The sequence below is a fragment of the Gadus macrocephalus genome, chromosome 9, assembly GCF_031168955.1.
Source record: "Gadus macrocephalus chromosome 9, ASM3116895v1".
In the NCBI taxonomy this organism is placed as follows: Eukaryota; Metazoa; Chordata; class Actinopteri; order Gadiformes; family Gadidae; genus Gadus; species Gadus macrocephalus.
Window position 1 is genome coordinate 10,014,116 of NC_082390.1, and position 23,137 is coordinate 10,037,252.

The following is a 23,137-nucleotide window of genomic DNA, read 5'->3' on the forward strand; positions in this document are numbered from 1 at the left end:
TACCGTAACCTCCCGAGTGAATTGGTTCTGTTCTCATCCCAACGGCTCGTGTAATGGGAACCTGGTTTACTCCCAGGTTTGAACGGGATTAGCCGTCACTAGCGGCTCCAAAACCTGTCCTCCCTGTGACTTGTTGATTTCGCCTGGTGGGTGAGTCCACCAGTATGATAGCTTTAGGCCTACTGGGAAGGCCCTTTAAAGCATTATTCACCACACACACAAACCAGGGTTCGAATCTCACTGGGGCAGTTCGGGAATATTAATAAAGAAATGACATATCTGTGACTAAATAATAAATCAATATCACTGTAGACATATTGAACATAATGATTCATATTATTCCATATTATTCCCCGCCCTAGACTCAAGACCTATGGGGATAGGGTGTTTTGCGTGTCCGCCCCCACTGTGCCCCTTCCGTGGAGACTTTCAAAAAGTACACGAAAGCAAACCTTTTCTCTGGGCCTATATGGCTCCTACCTCACGACCCCACCAAGCGGCTTGCGCATTTGCACTCTCACTCACTCGCCTACACACAGAACCTCAGCTCCCACTCTTGTGAAGCGACCTTGAGTATCCTGAAAGGCGCTATATAAAATCAATTCATTAAATTATAATTATTATTAATAACAAAAAGTAAAAGTTAATATTAAAATATGAATAATAATAACAAATAAATATCACTAAATAATATTTTAATAAATATCACTGTAGCCACTATAAATGATTAATAGTACCAAAGATAATATCAATAATAATAATTATAATGATGATAAAAACGTGGCATATATTTTAAATATCTCTCTCTCTCTCTCTCTCTCTCTCTCTCTCTCTCTCTCTCTCTCTCTTTCTCTCTCTCTCTCTCTCTCTCTCTCTCTCTGTCTCTGTCTCTGTGTCTCTCTCTCTCTCTCTCTCTCTCTCTCTCTCTCTCTCTCTCTCTCTCTCTCTCTCTCTCTCTCTCTCTCTCTCTCTCTCTCTCTCTCTCTCTCTCTCTCTCTAAAATCAACAAGTATATGAGAACTAAGAACAACAACAACAACTAATGAAAAACATTTAATTTTATTTGCATCACATTTGCGGCTCACCAAAATAAACCTTAAAGTCTGCGTCTCTCTCAGGGCACCGCCCCCTGTCGCCTCCCTTTCCGGTACAGGTGGTTCACCTGTCCCGGAGCCCCGAGCGTGCACTCAGGAAACCACCGCCCAGCGCGCGCTCGCGACACCATTCCGATACACTCTGGTGGGTCACGCGTCGCACACACACTCGAACACACGCACACACACTCACACACACTCGCGCTCACGCACACACGCAAACACACCCACACACACACACACACACACACACACACACACACACACACACACACACACACACACACGTAAAGGCTCCGCCGCGTCGTCACCGTTCCGCTCGAGGACCCCGCGAGACGCGGCCACCACGTCGCTTCATTTCCCCGCGCAGCGGCTCGGAGTTTAAGCTGCGCTCGCGAGTCTCGAGTCATGTTGGACCCGTCCTCGAGCGAGGACACGGGAGGGGAGTCGGACCGCGAAGTTGTGGAGTACCCACCGAAGACCTCTTCCACGACCTCCTCATCCTCGTCCACCTCCACCTCCGCCGCTCCTCCACCACCTGCTGCTCTGCCCGGGCGGCGCGACGAGGAGAAGAAGGAGAAGGAGAGGCGCGCGCTGGAGGGGGAGGAGGAGCAGAGGAGGGAGCAGGAGGAGGAGAGGAGGACTCGGCTCCAGATCTACGTTTTCGTCCTCCGCTGCATCGCCTACCCGTTCAACGCCAAGCAGCCGACAGACATGACCCGCCGGCAGCAGAAGGTAGGAGACTCCCCCTGATCCCTTCACGGGACCCTTGCCCGGGACCCTCACGCCCTCACCCGGGAGCCTCCCCCTCTCACCCGGGCCCCTGACCCTCACCCGGGAGTCTCACCCGGACCCGGACCCTCACCCTGACCCTCAGCCAGACCTTTACCACCTCACCCTTCACCCTGACCCTCTTCCCCTCACCCTCTCACTCACCCGTACCCGACTCGGTTCACCTTTAGTCTGCTGTGTCCTCCAGTATCTAAATAGAATATTATTAATATAGTTCATACTGTATCTTATTTATTTACATATCTTATTTATTAATATATTTATGCAAATGTACATACTCTACTTTATATATTATTTATTTATATATTATACATATGATTCTATATACATACTCTGTACCTCATATATGTTATCTATTGATACATTATTAACATGTATAATTCTTTCACTTCTGGTTGTTAGACTGCATCCTGTTGTAACAGTTCAACAATAACGTTAAGAAAGCAAGAAGAGATTAAATCCAAGTACCTGCTTGGTGTGTGTGTGTGTGTGTGTGTGTGTGTGTGTGTGTGTGTGTGTGTGTGTGTGTGTGTGTGTGTGTGTGTGTGTGTGTGTGTGTGTGTGTGTGGAAACCAGCTCTGCCACATCGAGAGCAACCCGGCTTGTTTACATAGCTGAACGCAGCCGAGCCTACGTCAGTCTTCTAGAACTGGCTATAATCTAGCTCTGGCTCTACTCGTAGGCCTGGTTATAATCTAGCTCTGGCTCTACTCGTAGGCCTGGTTATAATCTAGCTCTGGCTGTTGCTCTACTCGTAGGCCTGGTTATAATCTAGCTCTGGCTTTACTCGTAGGCCTGGTTATAATCTAGCTCTGGCTCTTGCTCTACTCGTAGGCCTGGTTATAATCTAGCTCTGGCTTTACTCGTAGGCCGGGTTATAATCTAGCTTGGTCTCTTGCTCTACTCGTAGGCCTGGGTATAATCTAGCTCTGGCTCTGCTTGTAGGCCTGGTTATCTAGCTCTGTGTCTACTTGTAGGCCTGGTTATAATCTAGTTCTGGCTCTGCTCGTAGGCCTTGTTTGTCTCGTAGGATGACTGTTGGCTCGAAGGAATTCTTCTGGTGTGCATAAGAATTCTAAACATACAGCTGTCTTCCAGGCTAAACCAACATGACACACACACACACACACACACACACACACACACACACACACACACACACACACACACACACACACACACACACACACACACACAAAGTGTCGATAGATAGTACGGTTATGTAGGGTGATGGTCATGTAAACAGGTTGTTCAGACAAGTTTTGATCTGTTATCACCTATTTCAGCCTAGTATTGATCTGTTATCACCTAGTTCAGTCTATTGTTGATCTGTTATCAACTAGTGTTGATCGCTTATCACCTAGTTAAGTCTAGTGTTGATCTGTTATCACCTAGTTCAGCCTACTGTTGAGTTGTTACCACCCAGTTCAGTCTAGAGCTTTTCTGTTATCAACTAGTTCAGCCAAGTGTTGATCGCTTATCACCTAGTTCTGTCTAGTGTTGATCTGTTATCACCTAGTTCAGTCTAGTGTTGATCTGTTATGAACTAGTTCAGCCAAGTGTTGATCGCTTATCACCTAGTTCTGTCTAGTGTTGATCTGTTATCACCTAGTTCAGTCTAGTGTTAATCAGTTATCACCTAGTTCAGTCTAGATTCAATCTGTTAACACCTAGTTCAGTCTAATGTGGATTTTTTATTACCTAGTTCTGCCTAGAGTTGAGCGCTTATCATCTAGTTCAGTCTAGTGTTGTTCTTTTATCAACTAGTTCAGTCTAGTGTTGATCTGTTATCACCTAGTTCATTCTAGTGTAGCCTAGAGTTGATCTGTTATCACCTAGTTCAGTCTGGAGTTGATCTGGTCCGAGAACAGACCAGCTCAGAGTTCAGTTTAGCTGCTGCCAGTTCCCAGTTTCAGCTGACTGACAGCTGGGCAGGGGGTCTGATGAATTAAACACAGCTTTCTAACAGAGATGAGCATTCTATTCGATGAACCGCTCTGTTCCTCCCTCTGAAGGATGAGGAAGAGGAGGAGGGCAGACTATTGTGGCCTGATGATTAATATATAATAATTAAGTATTGAATTATCAGCGTGGAGTACACCATGAAGAGGCTGTGGGGTTAAAGATTCATTCCTTACTTCCATTACGGTGTCAAAAATGCACGTCTAATGCAGGAAATAATCCACCTCTATTTAGAAGATATAATATATAGATATATAATGTTTATACAACACACTACGTGCTTACGGGGCATACGTGTTTATTCCAAAGCCTTTGTCCGTTGCATTCAAAAAGCTTGACTTTCTTACAGAAATCAATTATCCTTTCAGTGACTGACTTAAGGTGGTGTGTGTGTGTGTGTGTGTGTGTGTGTGTGTGTGTGTGTGTGTGTGTGTGTGTGTGTGTGTGTGTGTGTGTGTGTGTGTGTGTGTGTGTGTGTGTGTGTGTAATTTCTACCTCTGTTGTGGTGAAATATTAACTTTTAATTGCGTTAGAGCGACTCTGTGACCACTGAAGTGTTCATGGTGTTTCCTGCTCTCACTTCGCTGTCCAGCAGAAAGGTGAAGTTCATGATGTAACCGAAACTGATGTTGAACTTGAATTATGTCCATTTTAAATCTAGTAATATATGACAATGCATCATTTTATATAATGGTCAATAGTATCATATAATATAGAATGTATCATTTTATCATTTTTAGTCCATTCATTTTATTATTTATTAGCATCATTACATATCTTTTTACAGTATTTTCTATTTTAGAGAGTGGGACAGAAACAATGTCCTTCGAGAATAAATAAAACGATTATTTGTTGTGAAACTAAAGTATTGGGTAAAACAGTAAGATATTCAATAAAGCTAATTAATCCCAGCTTTATTGACCTCCCAGTGTGGGACATTGTGTTGTGCACTGCAAACAAAATGTAACAGAGCAAATTATGCAGGTCCGTCTGCGTTATTAATGTTCTCAATAATTACATCCATACACCGATGCTGAATTCGTGATCATGTTCAACACCCAGCGCTGTGATTCTGAATAACTTTAAATGTGTCAAACAGCAGATGTGCACATAGCATCACCGAGGTGAGCATGATAGAACCAGGAGATGGTGGAATCTATTAAATGATGTATCATTATGTATAAGTAATAATGATATATCATTCAATATTAATTAAATGAGGTATGATGTATACGTTATAATGATATATCATTCTATATTAATTAAACAATATGTCAGATCTATCTGTTGGGATGATTCTGGTTTCCCAGCTTGAGTTGGATTCAGGAAATGAAGGCACTCTCTATCCGAACTGTGTTGTTATTCCTCTAGGGTCAGGGGTCAACCCAGGCTGCTCGCTGGCTGCTAGGTGAACTTAGCTTAGCCCATTCGCTCCCGCAAAGACAAACGCAGGAAGCGCCTGGAAAAACAAATGGGTCCTGTGTGACTCGGTCTCTGTGTATGTGACTCTTTATGTCTGTGTCTGTGTCTGTGTGTGTGTGTGTGTGTGTGTGTGTGTGTGTGTGTGTGTGTGTGTGTGTGTGTGTGTGTGTGTGTGTGTGTGTGTGTGTGTGTGTGTGTGCTCTGTCTGTGTATGTGTGCGTGTGCGTGTGCGTGTGCGTGTGCGTGTGCGTGTGCGTGTGCGTGTGCGTGTGCGTGTGCGTGTGTGTGTGTGTTTCTGTGTGTGCGCTGTGTCTCAGGAATGTACTGAGCATCAGGACTTTACTAGACCAAGAGGAGGAAGAGGAGGAGGTCAAGACAATGATGAGGAGGAGGAGGAGAAGAAAGGGATTAAGGGGAGGAGGAGAGTGACTGGATGAATTTAGTGAGTGACTAGATGGATTTAGAGAGTGACTGGATGAATGTAGAGAGTGACTGGATGAAGGGTGAATGCTGAGAGTGTACATAACCTCACCTAACGTAATGTGATATAACGTGCTGCGTCTCCCAGATGAACAAGCAGAAGCTCCAGACGGTGCGCGAGGCCTTCAGCTCCTTCCTCAGCGGAGACACGCAGATCCTCGCCGACGAGGCATTCTGCAACGCTGTGCGCAGCTACTACGAGGTGAGCCCTCTCTCTCTCTCTCTCTCTCTCTCACCCTCTCGCTCTCTTCTCTCATTCATATATGTATTAGGATGTTGGGGGACGTCAGGCACCTTTGACCTTTGAGCTTTCTTCATCAATAGAAAGATCTGATCTGGTGAAATAAGGCTCACATATTCACACAGCTTCCTGGGACTCCGTCGTGGCAGGAAGTCCAGGTTGCTGTGGTAACGCAGAATGAATCAGGTAGTGCTGTCTAATTAACAAACAGATTCATCCCAACATGAGGTGGTTGCCACAGATTGGCTTTACTACACAACTGTGTGTGTATATGTGTGTGTGTGGGATGGACCTTCATCCCCCCCTTGGCCGGGTGTCACCTGTCGCTGCTGACGACGGGTTGCCTAGCAACACATGCAGCTTGTTATCATTTCCGTGGCGATAATTTCACCAGCGGCTCAAGGAGCAACGATGAGGAGGAAGATGATGAAGACTCCTCTTACTCAACCGCTCACAAGAAGCACTCTGGATGGATAGTGTTGAGAATCTTAACACAAACCACCAACAGGGGTGTTGAGTCTGAGGCACTACTCACCCCAACACTACTCACCCCCGGACAATAGGGGTGTGACGATACACTCAGCTCACGAGACGAGACGAGACACGATATTCGGTTCGCGAGAACGAGACGAGACGAGATTTTAAGAAAACTACAATGACAAAATATATGACTGGAACAACACTTTTATTTAACCGAGTTGCACATGTATTTTGAAATGTTTTATTATAACTCTTTACATGCATTAAAGGCACCCAGTGCAACTTTCGAGGCTTAAAAATAAACATTCAATTTCTAGTCTTTTTTACACGTAGTAAGTTTCAATAACTCCATACCATTACATACCGACATTTAAGCAGCAAAGATGAGACGTCGTTGTGTGGTGAGAACTGATACAAAATCGATAACAACAACAATGCCGCCATTTTCTTTATTTTTTGTAACCTACAATAAATAAAGCAGGCTTCCAGTCAATGGAAAAATGGCTTCTCCCCACCGGCGATTGTTGTTGTTTACGATTTTCTATCAGTTCTCACCACACAACGACGTCTCATCTTTGCTCCTTGAATGTCGATATGTAATGGTATGGAGTTATTGAAACTTACTACGTGTAAAAAAGACTAGAAATGTAATGTTTATTTTTCATTGAATGTTTACATAAAGTTGCACTGGGTGCCTTTAAATTGAAACTAAAACTAAAATTTATAAAAGTTGAAGTACAATAAATTCAATTAAATAATTCTATTTTTTTCAAGTGCAAACAATATTATCTGCAAAACCAAATCAAAGTTCTACTCCGTCAATACAGAGTGCAAATAGTGCAAACAGAGTCTGACCAAGTATGTCACTGACAACTTGGTATTGTCCGTGTCTTATCAGTCACTCTACTGCCATTCATAATATCCGCCGGGTACCCAAAATGCTGCCAAACAAATGATTTAAAAGTGGTGGGGGCATCTTCGACGGTAATAGAGTGGCGAAGTCACGCCCCTTCCGGTAGAGCTCATGGGACCTATGAGATCGAAAAATATGAATGGGTGTCAATGGAGAGAAAATAATTATTTTCTGGTCCCAGTCTTTATATGCCCTGGATTACACATATGTTGTTTGTGGATTTAAATGATAATTTTTCATGCAAAGAAAACTAAACATTTTCGTGAAGAAGTTTGATAATTTTAGGTTTTATGTGAGGCCGCTTTGTGAACTACAGTTCTTCGCTGCTCTCGACGCATATGATATACGTCACCACACCCGCATTTGGAACTCGGTACAGAGATGGCGAGCTCTGTGCTCCACTTCACCACTTTTTTTCAAGGCGAGGATAAAACCATAGAAAGAGGTGAAAACCATTATAAGTCGGGGCACGTGCAGAGTTTCAGTTAGGCTGATGGGAAGATTGTCGGTCTTCTCCACGCCAGTCGCAGGGAGCGTGACGTCACATACGAGCCGTGTAGTCTTTCTCGTTGTGTTTTCTCTACAGCCTTTATCTGAACAATTGCACAATAAACGGTCGAACTCTTTGCATGAAAAATTATCCTACTCACTCCCCAACATTTCTTACCCCAACACTACTCAGCCCCCAACATTACTAACCCCAACACTACTCACCCGTACACTACTCACCCCAACAATACTAACCCCAACACTACTCACCCCAACACTACTCACTCCCCAACACTACTCACTCCCCAACACCACTAACCCCAACACTACTCACTCCCCAACACCACTAACCCCAACACTACTCACTCCCCAACACCACTAACCCCAACACTACTCACTCCCCAACACTACTCACCCCAACACTACTCACTCCCCAACACTACTCACCCCAACACTACTCACTCCCCAACACTACTCACCCCAACACTACTCACTCCCCAACACCACTAACCCCAACACTACTCACCCCAACACTTCTCCCCCTTTAACACTACTCACCCCAAAACTGCTAACCCGTACACTACTAACCCCAACAGTACTCACCCCAGCACTACTCACCCCCAGACTACTAACCCCAGCACTACTAACCCCCACCCTACTAACCCCAGCACTACTCACCCCAGCACTACTCACCCCAGCACTACTCACCCCAGCACTACTAACCCCCAGACTACTCACCCCAGCACTAGTCATCACCCACTAAGCTGCTCTTCTCATCAGTGTTTCTCTGCAGACGGTTTGTGAAACTCATTATTTCTTGTTTTGAAGTCTGTGGGTCTTTATCTCCACAGGCTAACTGATTAGCCAACCCCCTCTGAGACTGTTAGCTCTGATGCTCTTAGCTCTGATGCCATAAGCTCTGATGCAGTTAGCCGTTATGTTGTTAGCTGTGATGCTGTTAGCTCTAAAGCTCGAGGTGTGTTGATGGCTAGGTGTGTTGATGGCTAGGTGTGGTGGTGGCTAGGTGTGGTGATGACTAGGTGTGGTGGTGGCTAGGTGTGGTGATGACTAGGTGTGATGGCTCTATCTGGGTGGGGAGGTGGGCTCCCTGAATAATAGAGGAGGAGGTTAAACTGCGTTAAGGCCAGCAGCAGGGTGCCCCCCCGCCCCACGCTGGGACCTCGTTAGGCATAAAGGACACACCCCCTGCCGGCGGAGCTCGGCTCGTTAAGCGATGATCCACTCAAGGGTGGGAGATGGAGCCGGCTGCGGGGGCTAAAGCCTCTCCCCGGGAAGGTATCTGGGTCTGCCACACACTCCAGTTGATAAATATAATATATATCTTAAGAGATGAGACATACAGAGGCTGCGGATCAGCTCTGATCTCTCTGGTGCTCCACGGTGTTTCCATAACGATACTGAGCGTAGAAATAGCCGAGATGAACATCAGAATCATCCTGGGTCAACATCAATGTGGACTTACAACATTCAATAACGTTATGAACTCAAAACAAGAGTTCAAAATTATCGTGTGTGTGTGTGTGTGTGTGTGTGTGTGTGTGTGTGTGTGTGTGTGTGTGTGTGTGTGTGTGTGGTGTGTGTGGTGTGTGTGTGTGTGTGTGTGTGTGTGTGTGTGTGTGTGTGTGTGTGTGTGTGTGTGTGTGTGTGTGTGTGTGTGTGTGTGTGTGTGTGTGTGTGTGTGTGTCGGGGTGAGAGCTCTTGCACCCCTAGTATTCCAGTATTCAGATTCATCCCTGTGGTGAAGATGAAGTCTATTTGTTACCTCTTGTTCATAGCTTGTTTTCTGGTAGGTCTGCCTGCGGAGGTGGCACAGGAGAAACCACAGAACTCTTTAGCCTTTGGAGACTGGACATATTTATTTTAATAACTGTCATCTCAAAGAGAGAGGTCTTCAAAGTCTTGATTAAAGCCCTGGACTTCCTGTCCAGGGCTTCCTGAAGAGCGAGCGCGTCTGTAACCCTACTTCCTTCTGTACCTCTACTTCCTGTCCAGGGCTTCCTGAAGAGCGAGCGCGTCTGTAACCCTACTTCCTTATGTACCTCTACTTCCTGTCCAGGGCTTCCTGAAGAGCGAGCGCGTGTCCCGCATGGTGCAGAGTGGCGGCTGCTCGGCTGCCGACTTCCGGGACGTCTTCAAGAAGAACATCGAGCGCCGCGTCCGCAGCCTGCCGGAGATCGACGGGCTGAGCAAGGAGACGGTGCTCAGCTCCTGGATGGCCAAGTACGACACCGTCGCCCGTGGCGACGAGGACCCCCGCCGGCCGCCGGCCCGCCACCACAGCGCCGTGTCGGAGCTGATCCTCAGCAAGGAGCAGCTCTACCAGATGTTCCAGAGTGTCCTGGGGGTCAGCAAGCAGCAACACCAGCTGCTCTACAACGCCTGCCAGGTCGGGGGCCGACAGGATAGAATACACATACTGCATATAGATACTGTATGCATGTACCGTGTGTCCTGAGACTTTGCCGGTCATTATCGTAAAATAAGCCCCTTCATGGCGAAGCAAGACACCTCCGCTGCGCGACGGTGTCCTGTTCGCCCTGTCGGGGCTTATTTTCTCGATAATGACCGGCGTTCTATACATTATCCCTTACATAACACACACAGTAGCTAAATACATATGTTGGGTGATTATATTTATAAATGTACACACAAACACAGTATAGATACGTACATTACGATATAGATACATTACGATATATTGTAATGGGGCCAGTGGGTGTGGGGTTTCCACGCCACCAGCGCTAGCTCTTTTTTCCGGCTGCGTCGTCTCTCACTGCGTCGTCTCCATCTCCGTCTCCCACTGCGTCGTCTCCCACTGCGTCGTCTCCGTCTCCCACTGCGTCGTCTCCGTCTCCCACTGCGTCGTCTCCGTCTCCCACTGCGTCGTCTCCCACTGCGTCGTCTCCATCTCCCACTGCGTCGTCTCCCACTGCGTCGTCTCCATCTCCCACTGCGTCGTCTCCCACTGCGTCGTCTCCATCTGCGTCGTCTCCGTCTCCCACTGCGTCGTCTCCGTCTCCCACTGCGTCGTCTCCGTCTCCCACTGCGTCGTCTCCGTCTCCCACTGCGTCGTCTCCCACTGCGTCGTCTCCGTCTCCCACTGCGTCGTCTCCCACTGCGTCGTCTCCGTCTCCCACTGCGTCGTCTCTCACTGCGTCGTCTCCCACTGCGTCGTCTCCCACTGTGTCGTCTCCGTCTCCCACTGCGGCCTTGTCCCCCGCTGCGGCCTCTTCTCCGGCGGTGGCCTCGTCTCCCGCGGCGGCGGCGTCCCTTGCGGCGGCGGCGTCCCTTCGGGAATATATATATATATATTATTATATATATTTACAAAGAGATATCTGACAATTCTATCAGATATATATACATGCATATATATCATTCAATATTTGGATATTACAGCTTAAAATTCACAACGTATTTGGATCAGATCGTTAATTTATCACAAATCAGCAGTGATTGACAGCGGTCTGATCCAGTGACGGTGGGCATTGTCAGATCGACAATATCCGTCTATATTTACACATACACATAAATATCCTGTGTATCCTGTGTAAAAAACCCTGTGTATTTATTATTGACTGACCTATATCATTCTTGTTCTTTTTTGATACTACTGATCGGCAAATCTGTCCCACTGTTCTCTACATGATGTCTTCATGACTCCTAGAAGAATCCATTTGAGTCTCTTCTGTTTTCATCTCTGCCTCAGTGGCAGGACTGTAATTTTGTCCTCTCCTCTCCTCCTCTTCCCTGTCTCTCTGATCATCTGACTCGTTGTCATGTTTATAAGCGGATGTCTCTCTCTCTCTCTCTCTCTCTCTTTCTCTCTTTCTCTCTTTCTCTCTTTCTCTCTCTCTCTCTCCATTCAATTCAATTCAAAAGAGCTTTATTGGCGAGGTGGAATGTGGAAAGTCTTTCCCTGTCTCGGTTCCCAAGGATGTCTTTTGTGTCGTTGGTGCTGTGGCAGCAGAAAGCTAAGGTAGCAAAAGGCTCACTTCCTGTTGTGATTCCTCCCAGCTGGATAACGTGGACGAGCAGGCCGCTCAGATCCGCAGAGAGCTGGACGGACGGCTGCAGATGGCGGAGAAGCTGGCTCGGGTAACCTGTAATCTAGTGACTAGTGACTACTGACTTCTAACTACTGACTACTGAATACTGAATACTAACTAGTACTAGAACTACTGACTACTAACTTGGACTACTGACTAGAACTAGGGCTACTCACATTAAAACTACAATATGAATCTACAACCATAGCGACGTGTATCAACCAAACACCCAACTACAAACACCAGCATCTCTGACCTCTAGGAACTCTGTGACCTATGAACTCTGTCCTGTGACCTATGAAATCTGTCCTGTGCCTCTGTCCTGTGGGATCTTTGTCCTGTGGGACCTCTGTCCTGTGACCTGTGTGACCTCTGTCCTGTGTGACCTGTGACCTCTGTCCTGTGTGACCTCTGTGACCTCTGACCTGTGACCCCTGACCTGTGGCGGTAGGAGCGGCGGATCCCGCGGCTGGTGCTGGGGGCCACTGAGCTGCAGTACGTGGAGGAGCTGCGGGGGGCCGCCAACCTGCTGATGTCCAACCTGGAGAGCCTCCCGGTCTCCAAGGGGGGGCCCGACCTCAAGACCAAGCTCAAGCGCTCGGCCATCAATGCCTCCTTCCTGGACCTCGGAGAGGAGGCGGGGGCGCTGTCCAAGTCCGAAGTGGTCCTGTCCTTCACACTGGAGGTGTGTGTGTGTGTGTGTGTGTGTGTGTGTGTGTGTGTGTGGGTGTGTGTGAGCAACAGCAGTGTTGGATTGCGGTGGAGGTTCACAGTGTGTTGTGATGGAGGTGGTGGAGGTTCACAGTGTTGTGATGGAGGTGGTGGAGGTTCACAGTGTTGTGATGGAGGTGGTGGAGGTTCACAGTGTGTTGTGATGGAGGTGGTGGAGGTTCACAGTGTGTTGTGGTGGAGGTGGTGGAGGTTCACAGTGTGTTGTGATGGAGGTGGTGGAGGTTCACAGTGTGTTGTGATGGAGGTGGTGGAGGTTCACAGTGTGTTGTGGTGGAGGTTCACAGTGTTGTGGTGGAGGTGGTGGAGGTTCACAGTGTGTTGTGATGGAGGTGGTGGAGGTTCACAGTGTGTTGTGATGGAGGTGGTGGAGGTTCACAGTGTGTTGTGATGGAGGTGGGGGAGGTTCACAATGTGTTTTGATGGAGGTGGTGGAGGTTCACAGTGTGTTGTGATGGAGGTGGTGGAGGTTCAGACAGTGTGTTGTGGTGGAGGTGGTGGAGGTTCACAGTGTGTTGTGGTGGAGGTGGTGGAGGTTCACAGTGTGTTGTGATGGAGGTGGTGGAGGTTCACAGTGTGTTGTGGTGGAGGTGGTGGAGGTTCACAGTGTGTTGTGATGGAGGTGGGGGAGGTTCACAGTGTGTTGTGGTGGAGGTGGTGGAGGTTCACAGTGTGTTGTGGTGGAGGTGGGGGAGGTTCACAGTGTGTTGTGATGGAGGTGGTGGAGGTTCACAGTGTGTTGTGATGGAGGTGGTGGAGGTTCACAGTGTGTTGTGGTGGAGGTGGTGGAGGTTCACAGTGTGTTGTGATGGAGGTGGGGGAGGTTCACAGTGTGTTGTGATGGAGGTGGTGGAGGTTCACAGTGTTGTGGTGGAGGTTCACAGTGTGTTGTGGTGGAGGTGGTGGAGGTTCACAGTGTTGTGATGGAGGTGGTGGAGGTTCACAGTGTTGTGGTGGAGGTGGTGGAGGTTCAGACAGTGTGTTGTGATGGAGGTGGTGGAGGTTCAGACAGTGTGTTGTGATGGAGGTGGTGGAGGTTCACAGTGTGTTGTGATGGAGGTGGTGGAGGTTCAGACAGTGTGTTGTGATGGAGGTGGTGGAGGTTCACAGTGTGTTGTGATGGAGGTGGTGGAGGTTCACAGTGTGTTGTGATGGAGGTGGTGGAGGTTCACAGTGTGTTGTGATGGAGGTGGTGGATGTTCACAGTGTGTTGTGATGGAGGTGGTGGATGTTCACAGTGTGTTGTGTTGAAGGTGGTGGGGGTTCACAGTGTGTTGTGATGGAGGTTCACAGTGTGTTGTGGTGGAGGTGGTGGAGGTTCACAGTGTTGTGGTGGAGGTGGTGGAGGTTCACAGTGTGTTGTGATGGAGGTGGTGGAGGTTCAGACAGTGTGTTGTGATGGAGGTGGTGGAGGTTCACAGTGTGTTGTGATGGAGGTGGTGGAGGTTCACAGTGTTGTGGTGGAGGTGGTGGAGGTTCACAGTGTGTTGTGGTGGAGGTGGTGGAGGTTCAGACAGTGTGTTGTGATGGAGGTGGGGGAGGTTCACAGTGTGTTGTGGTGGAGGTGGTGGAGGTTCACAGTGTGTTGTGATGGAGGTGGTGGAGGTTCACAGTGTGTTGTGATGGAGGTGGTGGAGGTTCACAGTGTTGTGATGGAGGTGGTGGAGGTTCACAGTGTTGTGGTGAAGGTGGTGGAGGTTCAGACAGTGTGTTGTGGTGGAGGTGGTGGAGGTTCACAGTGTGTTGTGGTGGAGGTGGTGGAGGTTCACAGTGTGTTGTGATGGAGGTGGTGGAGGTTCACAGTGTGTTGTGGTGGAGGTGGTGGAGGTTCACAGTGTGTTGTGGTGGAGGTGGGGGAGGTTCACAGTGTGTTGTGATGGAGGTGGTGGAGGTTCAGACAGTGTGTTGTGGTGGAGGTTCACAGTGTGTTGTGATGGAGGTGGTGGAGGTTCACAGTGTGTTGTGATGGAGGTGGTGGAGGTTCACAGTGTGTTGTGATGGAGGTGGGGGAGGTTCACAGTGTGTTGTGATGGAGGTGGTGGAGGTTCAGACATTGTGTTGTCTCCCCAGGTGATGGTGGTGGAGGTCCAGGGCTTGCGGTCTCTGGCTCCTAACCGTATCGTCTACTGCACCATGGAGGTGGAGGGCGGAGAGAAGCTCCAGACCGACCAGGCTGAGGCGTCCAGACCGCAGTAAGTCTCCTCCACCAGGTCTCCTCCATCAGTCTTGCCCGGTAAACTCCAGACTTTACACTAGGGCTTGGTAAACTCCAGACTATACGTTAGTTGCCCGGTAAACTCCAGACTTTACGCCAGGGGCCCGGTAAACTCCAGACTTTACACCAGGGGCCCGGTAAACTCCAGACATTACGCCAGGGGCCCGGTAAACTCCAGACTCTACGCCAGGGGCCCGGTAAACTCCAGACTCTACGCCAGGGGCCCGGTAAACTCCAGACTCTACGCCAGGGGCCCGGTAAACTCCAGACTTTACGCCAGGGGCCCGGTAAACTCCAGACTTTACGCCAGGGGCCCGGTAAACTCCAGACTTTACGCCAGGGGCCCGGTAAACTCCAGACTTTACGCCAGGGGCCCGGTAAACTCCAGACTTTACACCAGGGGCCCGGTAAACTCCAGACTTTACGCCAGGGGCCCGGTAAACTCCAGACTTTACGCCAGGGGCCCGGTAAACTCCAGACTTTACGCCAGGGGCCTAGTGCGTTTCACAGTGCATGTGTGTCAGGACTACCGGTCACCTCCACAATAATTCTCCTCCCTTCACACTCACATCTCCAGCATCGTATATTTATATCATTATTAAATAGGGGTGTGACGAGATCTCGTGCCACGAGATCTCGCGAGATTATCCTCAACGATATTACCTGTCGCGTTAAAAATCTGTCTCGCGAGATTTGTGATTTATCCAAACTTCTATTTGTCGCCTGTGGAGGCAGTAATGCGCCTTTGCTACATCTAGCCTGCCAGAACCTAAAGAAGGAGAAGGAAAAGAAGAAGAGGAGAAGGAGGGGAAGCAGGGGAAGCATCGAAAGCAGCCATAAGCTGTGTTCGAAATCGTTCCCTATCACGGATATAGTGTACTATATAGGGTGCTCGCCATTTTGTAGTGGTGTTCGAATTCTCAGTGGTTAATTTCATGCACTATATAATGCACTTAAAATACCCAAAATTTGAGTGTACATACGATGTACCCTACATGTTACTCCCGTATACCACAATGCAATGCGGTCGTGTTTTTCCGGAGGAGAAGAAGAGGCTGAATAACCGCGACAACGAATACATTTAATCAAAGTACATTTTGGGCACTTTGATTTGGTTTTGCACATAATATTGTTTGCACTTGAAACAATTATTATTTAATTTAATTTATTTTATAAATTGTAGTTTTAGTTTCAATTTCATGCATTTAAAGAGTTATAATAAAACATTTCAAAATGCATGCGCGACTTGGTTAAATAAAAGTCTGTTGGTCCATTCATATATTTTGTCATTGTAGTTTTCTTAAAATCGCGTCTCGTCTCGTTCTCGTGAACCCAATATCGTGTCTCGTCTCGTCTCGTGAGCTGAGTGTATCGTCACACCCCTATTATTAAATAATTAAAGCGTTGCGCTAAGCAGAATTAGTGAATAGAATGAAGTGAGGTTATTCAAGACTATTTCCATGGAAACAAATCAAACGCCTCACTCATCAGCTGCTCAGGTCTCTAGAGGAATCACACCTTGAGCCACACACACACACACACACACACACACACACACACACACACACACACACACACACACACACACACACACACACACACACACACACACACACACACACACACACACACACACACACACACAGATGAATAAACACACGCACTCCACACAACATACACACACAGGTATATAACGTGTGTGTGTGTGTGTGTTGGGCTGATTGGGCTATAAATAAATGGCTCTCGCTGAAATCACCTGGTTGCCCTGGAAACAGAAAAGGTAGGTTTGTCCCCCTGCCTGGAGGGAGAGAAGGGACATCTGACCCGACTCTGACCCCACCCTGACCCCACCCTGACCCCACCGTGACCCGACTGTGTGTAGTATAGTTTTGTGCTTTAATAATAAAGGTTACAAGTTGTATGTAGCAGAAGTGCGTTGTAGAGGTGTGTGTTGTAGAGGTGTGTGTTGTGCGTGAGTATTTAGTAGAGTTGTGTAGCGACGGGCGTGTGTTTAGTAGATTTGTGTGTTCTGCGGGTGTGTGTAGTAGAGTTGTGTAGTGATGGGATGTTTGTAGTGACGGGGTGTGTGTTGTGCGGGTGTGTGTAGTAGAGTTGTGCAGCGATGGGGTGTGTGTTGTCGGTGTGTGGAGCAGAGGAGTGTAGTGATGCGGTGTGTTGTGCAGGTGTTTGTAGTAGGGGTGTGTTGTGACGGGGTTGGGTGTAGTAGAGTTGTATGTTACAAGAGTGTGTAGTATAGTTGTGTAGTGACGGGGTGTCTGTTGTGCGGGAGTGTGTAGTAGAGTTGTGTAGTGACGGGTTTGTGTTGCAGGTGTATGTAGTAGAGGTATGTGTGTAGTGACGAGGTATGTGTAGTGGAGGTGTGTGCAGAGGTGTGTGTTGTAGAGGTGTGTGTGTGTGTGTCGTGACGGGGTGTGTGGTGCAGGTGTGTAGTAGAGTTGTGTAGTGAGGGGACGTGAATGAATGATGTTTTTTATTTCCGTGTCATGCCACACAAGTGGCCCATCCCACATAGGATTACAGGACACCGATATAACCACACAAAGCGTGTAGTACATACACAATCAAGTTACACTATACAATGCATTTCATCCACACACTAAACATTAAGAGACATATTCCTCTTAGCCCACGCCTTTTTCAATAAAGTCAGCAATCAAAAAAGTTATATATTGGAACAGCCAAGCTAACATATCTGCATCACACATATAATTTACTATATGTGTGAACTATAACTTTCTTGAATAAACGTGTTCGCAAATCCTGATAAAACGGACAATACCAAATAAAATGAATTTCATTTTCAATTTCATCGAGCTCACAAAAATGACGCAGCCTTTTCTCTTCACTGGCGCCCACCGACAGGCCGGATTCAATGAGTAGAGGGAAAATTCATGACCTAATTTGAGCACATAGGGACCTCTTTCTCTTAGACAAGTTATACAAAATATAGTTTTCTGTACCAAACGCATGTTTAATTTGACAAAATGTACGCATCTTATGGCAGACACCTCACTTCAGAGAACCAGGTCTCTCTCTTTTTGAAGGATATCGGTTCTTTACCTATTTTAAGATCCTTTTCAACTTTGTCCGTAAACACATCCCCACAACCCAGTCGCACATATAAATCATACACCTCACTTGCCCATCCTCCAATTGTATGCATGTCACATTCCAACACCTTTTTGGCCACTCTGTCCTCATCCATTCCTCAACAGCCTGTTCCACAACCTCATAATACACACACTCCAGCACTCCCTACAGGGGTCCCACCCCACGTCTCCGGTTGTAGCTGGTATTGGTGCGAATTTATGAACACCCATAAAATATCGGATGGCCCTGTTTTGGATTTTTTCATTCACTGGATAGTTTTTATAACCCTAGCCCCCCGCCACATAGTCCAACACAGGACACACACAAGCCTGGAAAAGTTTGGTGCATGTAGAAAAACCAATATCCTCCAGCATCTTAGTTTTGCCTTTAATTCCACCAAGAGCTCTGCTGGCTGACTCAGAGAGAACTGTATTACCCTTTCTGAAATGCATGTGTTCATCCAGGTAAAATCCTAGGTATTTATAACATTTTGTATAGTTCAGCTTTTTTTCTCCGAAATGAAATTGAAATGTACTAGTAGCTGAACGAGGATTTCTAAAATGCATTATTTCTGTTTTCTTTTCATTGATGGTCATTCTCCATTTACTGCATCAAGCTTCTGCAAATGAGAGCATTCTTTGCAGATCTTCTTCTGAGTCAGCCATCAAAATAATATCATCTGCATATAAAAGTACACAAATGTTTTCCCCTCCAAACTGTACCCCACATCCTAATAATTTATCTGTACTGGCTAGATCATTTATATAAACAGCGAAGAGAGTAGGCGATAAAGCATCTCCCTGCTTGACACCAGAGGAGGTGAAAAAACTGTTTGCAAGAAATTCATTAACCCTCACTGTTACGTATTTTAAGCACATAAGCTTCCCCCACATAGCCACTAGGAGGCAGGATCGAACACACAAGCTGCATTACCCCCACACAGACACAAGGGAGCAGGATCAAACATACAAGCTGTAATATCTACCCCAGCCACAGAAGGCAGCATCTTTAAGACAGACGCGGAAGCCGCAGCTAAGACGTCACATAGGCCACGCCCACGTCACATAGGCCACACCTACTTGGTCCAAGTGCAGCGCCCGGAGCCAGAGGAGGCCAGAGGATCATAGGAGCCCCGCAGAGAGCCTCGGGCCTAAGCCCGGGGCTCGAAGTAGCTCTCGGTATTTCTCTCTACAAGTGTCATGCAGATTGCATGATAAATCTGTGAGCAGGTGCGTGTAGTAGAGTTGTGTAGTAACAAGGTGTGTGTTGCAGGTGTGTGTAGTAGAGTTGTGTTGTGTGGGTGTGTGTAGTAGAGTTGTGTAGTGACGGGTGTGTGTTGCAGGTGGGGCACCCAGGGAGACTTCTCCAGCACCCAGCCGCTGCCCTGCGTGAAGGTGAAGCTGTTCACCGAGAGCACCGGGGTGCTGGCGCTGGAGGACAAGGAGCTGGGCCGGGTGAGAGCTCACCCTCACCCTGTCACTACACCCTCACCCTGTCACAACACCCTCACCCTGTCACTACACCCCTCATCCCCTCACTATACCCCTCAGCCCCTCACTACACCCTCACCCTGTCACTACACCCCTCATCCCCTCACTATACCCCTCAGCCCCTCACTATACCCCTCAGCCCCTCACTACACCCTCACCCTGTCACTACACCCCTCATCCCCTCACTATACCCCTCACCCCCTCACTACACCCTCACCCTGTCACTACACCCTCACCCTGTCACTACACCCCTCATCCCCTCACTATACCCCTCACCCCCTCACTACACCCTCACCCTGTCACTACACCCCTCATCCCCTCACTATACCCCTCAGCCCCTCACTACACCCTCACCCTGTCACTACACCCCTCATCCCCTCACTATACCCCTCAGCCCCTCACTACACCCTCACCCTGTCACTACACCCCTCATCCCCTCACTATACCCCTCAGCCCCTCACTACACCCTCACCCTGTCACTACACCCCTCATCCCCTCACTATACCCCTCAGCCCCTCACTACACCCTCACCCTGTCACTACACCCATCACCCCCTCACCACACCCCTCACCCCCAGTCACTACACCCTCATCCTGTCACTACACCCATCACCCCCTCACTACACCCCCTCACTCCACCCCTCACACCCTCACTACACCCTCACCCCCTCAATACACCATCACCCCCTCATACACCCCTCACACCCCGTCACCACACAGATCAGCCCTATACTAAACCCCTGCACTACAGGACATATACCTAGCCATGCCTGGTTACACTGCACACACTGTATGTATCGATCCTTGAGCGTAAAGTATTGTAATGACTCAGTGTAAAGTAGCAGTAATGACTCTCAGCGTAAAGTATTGTAATGACTCAGTGTAAAGTAGCGGTAAGGACTCTCAGCGTAAAGTATTGTAATGACTCAGTGTAGAGTAGCGGTAATGACTCTCAGCGTAAAGTAGCGGTAATGACTCTCAGTGTAAAGTAGCGGTAATGACTCTCAGTGTAAAGTAGCGGTAATGACTCTCAGTGTAAAGTAGCGGTAATGACTCTCAGTGTAAAGTAGCGGTAATGACTCTCAGCGTAAAGTAGCGGTAATGACTCTCAGCGTAAAGTATTGTAATGACCCCAGTGTAAAGTAGCGGTAATGACTCTCAGTGTAAAGTATTGTAATGACTCTCAGTGTAAAGTATTGTAATGACTCAGTGTAAAGTATTGTAATGACTCTCAGTGTAAAGTAGCAGTAATGACTCTCAGCGTAATGTATTGTAATGACTCTCGGTGTAAAGTAGCGGTAATGACTCTCAGTGTAAAGTAGCGGTAATGACTCTCAGTGTAAAGTAGCGGCAATGATCCTCAGTGTAAAGTAGCGGTAATGATTCTCAGTGTAAAGTAGCGGTAATGATCCTCAGTGTAAAGTAGCGGTAATGATTCCAATCAGGTGGTCCTGAACCCGACCCCCAACGGACCCAAGCAGCCAGAGCTCCACCGCATGACGGTCTCCAAGAACAGTGCGGACTCGGACCTGAGGATCAAGCTGGCCGTCCGCATGGACAAACCGCCCAACATGAAGCATTGTGGGTAAGGGAGTCAACACTACCACCGCGGATCCAATATTTTCGACAAACTCCTAAACCCCTACTTGCTCCTTAATGACCTGTCTCTCTACTGTCTAACCCCTACCTGCTCCTTAATAACCTGTCTCTTTACTATCTAACCCCTACCTGCTCCTTAATGATCTGTCTCTGTACTGTCTAACCCCGTTGGCCAGAGGTCTTTGTAATTATTAATCTGATCTTCTGTAGCCCCTCTCTGATATGGGGTCACCGGGGGGTCACATGACTTCCATAATATATCCACTTCACGACTCCATGGCAACACAAAAAAGAGAAGAAATTGTCATATGTTATGTAAGAAACCATGAAGAAGACAGAGGACCAATGCTCAATGTGATGAGGGAGGCCATCCCCTAGTAGTGGTGTGGAGGCATAACAGTCAAACACACCCAGTAAAGGCTGTCCTCTAGTGGTAGAGGGAGGCATTACAACCAATCACACCCAGTAAAGGCCGTCCTCTAGTGGTAGAGGGAGGCATTACAACCAAACACACCCAGTAAAGGCAGTCCTCTAGTGGTAGAGGGAGGCATTACAACCAATCACACCCAGTAAAGGCCGCCCTCTAGTGGTAGAGGGAGGCATTACAACCAAACACACCCAGTAAAGGCCGTTCTCTAGTGTAGAGGGAGGCATTACAACCAAACGCACCCAGTAAAGTCCCCCTAGTGAGGGAGTTGAGACATTACATCAAACACCCAGCGAGGCAGCACTCACTTCAGAGCTGGGGGTTCTGTTATGGGCAAGATCTCAATGAACAAATGTTGTCCTGTTGGAGATCTGAGAGTCTTAGAACCAAACTTAGAACCACAATTAGAACAACACATAGAACCACACTTAGAACAACGCTTAGAACAACACTTAGAACCCTGTGTGTGTGTGTGTGTGTGTGTGTGTGTGTGTGTGTGTGTGTGCGTGTGCGTGTGCGTGCGTGCGTGCGTGCGGCTCTGCATGAGGTCCAACATTGTGGGAGAGGAGGAGGTGAAGAGGAGGAGCAGAGTGAGGAGGAGGAGGAAGGAGGAGGAGAGAGAGGAGGTCACAGCTGGTGCTTGTAACATTTGGAGCGTCTCCTTGTTGGGTCACTTTTTAATGATGCTGCTCTAATTGGTAGAGAGACAACACACACACACACACACACACACACACACACACACACACACACACACACACACACACACACACACACACACACACACACACACACACACACACCCTGTGTGTTTAGTCTCTCTAATTTTAAAGTGGCTCTCCAGCCAGTTATTGCATCTCAGTTGACCCCACACACACACACACACACACACACACACACACACACACACACACACACACACACACACACACACACACACACGCGCACACACACACAGTGCCAACGGATGCTCGCTCGCTTTTAGTATCTGCAAAGAGAGAGAGAGAGAGAGAGAGAGAGAGAGAGAGAGAGAGAGAGAGAGAGAGAGAGAGAGAGAGAGAGAGAGAGAGAGAGAGAGAGAGAGAGAGAGAGAGAGAGAGAGAGAGAGAGAGAGAGAGAGAGAGAGAGAGAGAGAGAGATTGGTGTAATATATATTTGTGCAGACTCTAAGTTATGATATGAACTTGTTCTGGTCTTTACTTTAGCGTTCACCCGTAAAAATCTATCAGGCTGTAGTGGTGTCATGTGTCCACCTGGGGGCGCTGTTGGCCTGTGTTTGACTCCCGCTCTGTTTCCCTCTTTCTCGGTGAGGATCTGTGGCTGCGTCTTAATGACTCACTGCTAAATTAAAGTGTTGTTTTTATCACATGCAGACGGAACGAGAGATTTATTTAAAAGCTTTCTCTGTTCTTTGACAGCTATCTGCACGCTCTGGGTCAGCGCGTGTGGAAACGCTGGAAGAGAAGATATTTTGTTCTTGTTCAGGTAAACAGAAGACCAACATCCACCGGTCCACCTTTTTAAATGTGTAGGACACTAAAAACATTTAGTGGCACTCCCAACGGCTCATGTGTCACCTGGTTCACGCTGTCACATCGTCATGATCGCTTATACTACTCATACT

The 23,137-nt window shown here is 47.9% G+C and overlaps 1 protein-coding gene across 2 annotated transcripts in view; it reads left to right on the forward strand.

The window, feature by feature from the left end:
• Window positions 1–1,154: 1,154 nt before the first annotated feature.
• Window positions 1,155–23,137, forward strand: part of cadps2 (Ca++-dependent secretion activator 2) — a 59,584-nt gene continuing 37,601 nt past the window's right edge. Inside the window, exons 1-9 of one of the 2 annotated variants that reach the window (XM_060060611.1) lie at window positions 1,155–1,829; window positions 5,839–5,952; window positions 9,951–10,280; window positions 11,912–11,992; window positions 12,395–12,628; window positions 14,743–14,864; window positions 19,341–19,452; window positions 20,933–21,072; window positions 22,932–22,998. In XM_060060611.1, coding sequence (XP_059916594.1) covers window positions 1,503–1,829; window positions 5,839–5,952; window positions 9,951–10,280; window positions 11,912–11,992; window positions 12,395–12,628; window positions 14,743–14,864; window positions 19,341–19,452; window positions 20,933–21,072; window positions 22,932–22,998 — 1,527 coding nt within the window. In that variant the 5' untranslated portion in view covers window positions 1,155–1,502. The remainder of the gene's footprint in view (window positions 1,830–5,838; window positions 5,953–9,950; window positions 10,281–11,911; window positions 11,993–12,394; window positions 12,629–14,742; window positions 14,865–19,340; window positions 19,453–20,932; window positions 21,073–22,931; window positions 22,999–23,137) is intronic. The other variant, XM_060060612.1, reaches the window with a different exon arrangement.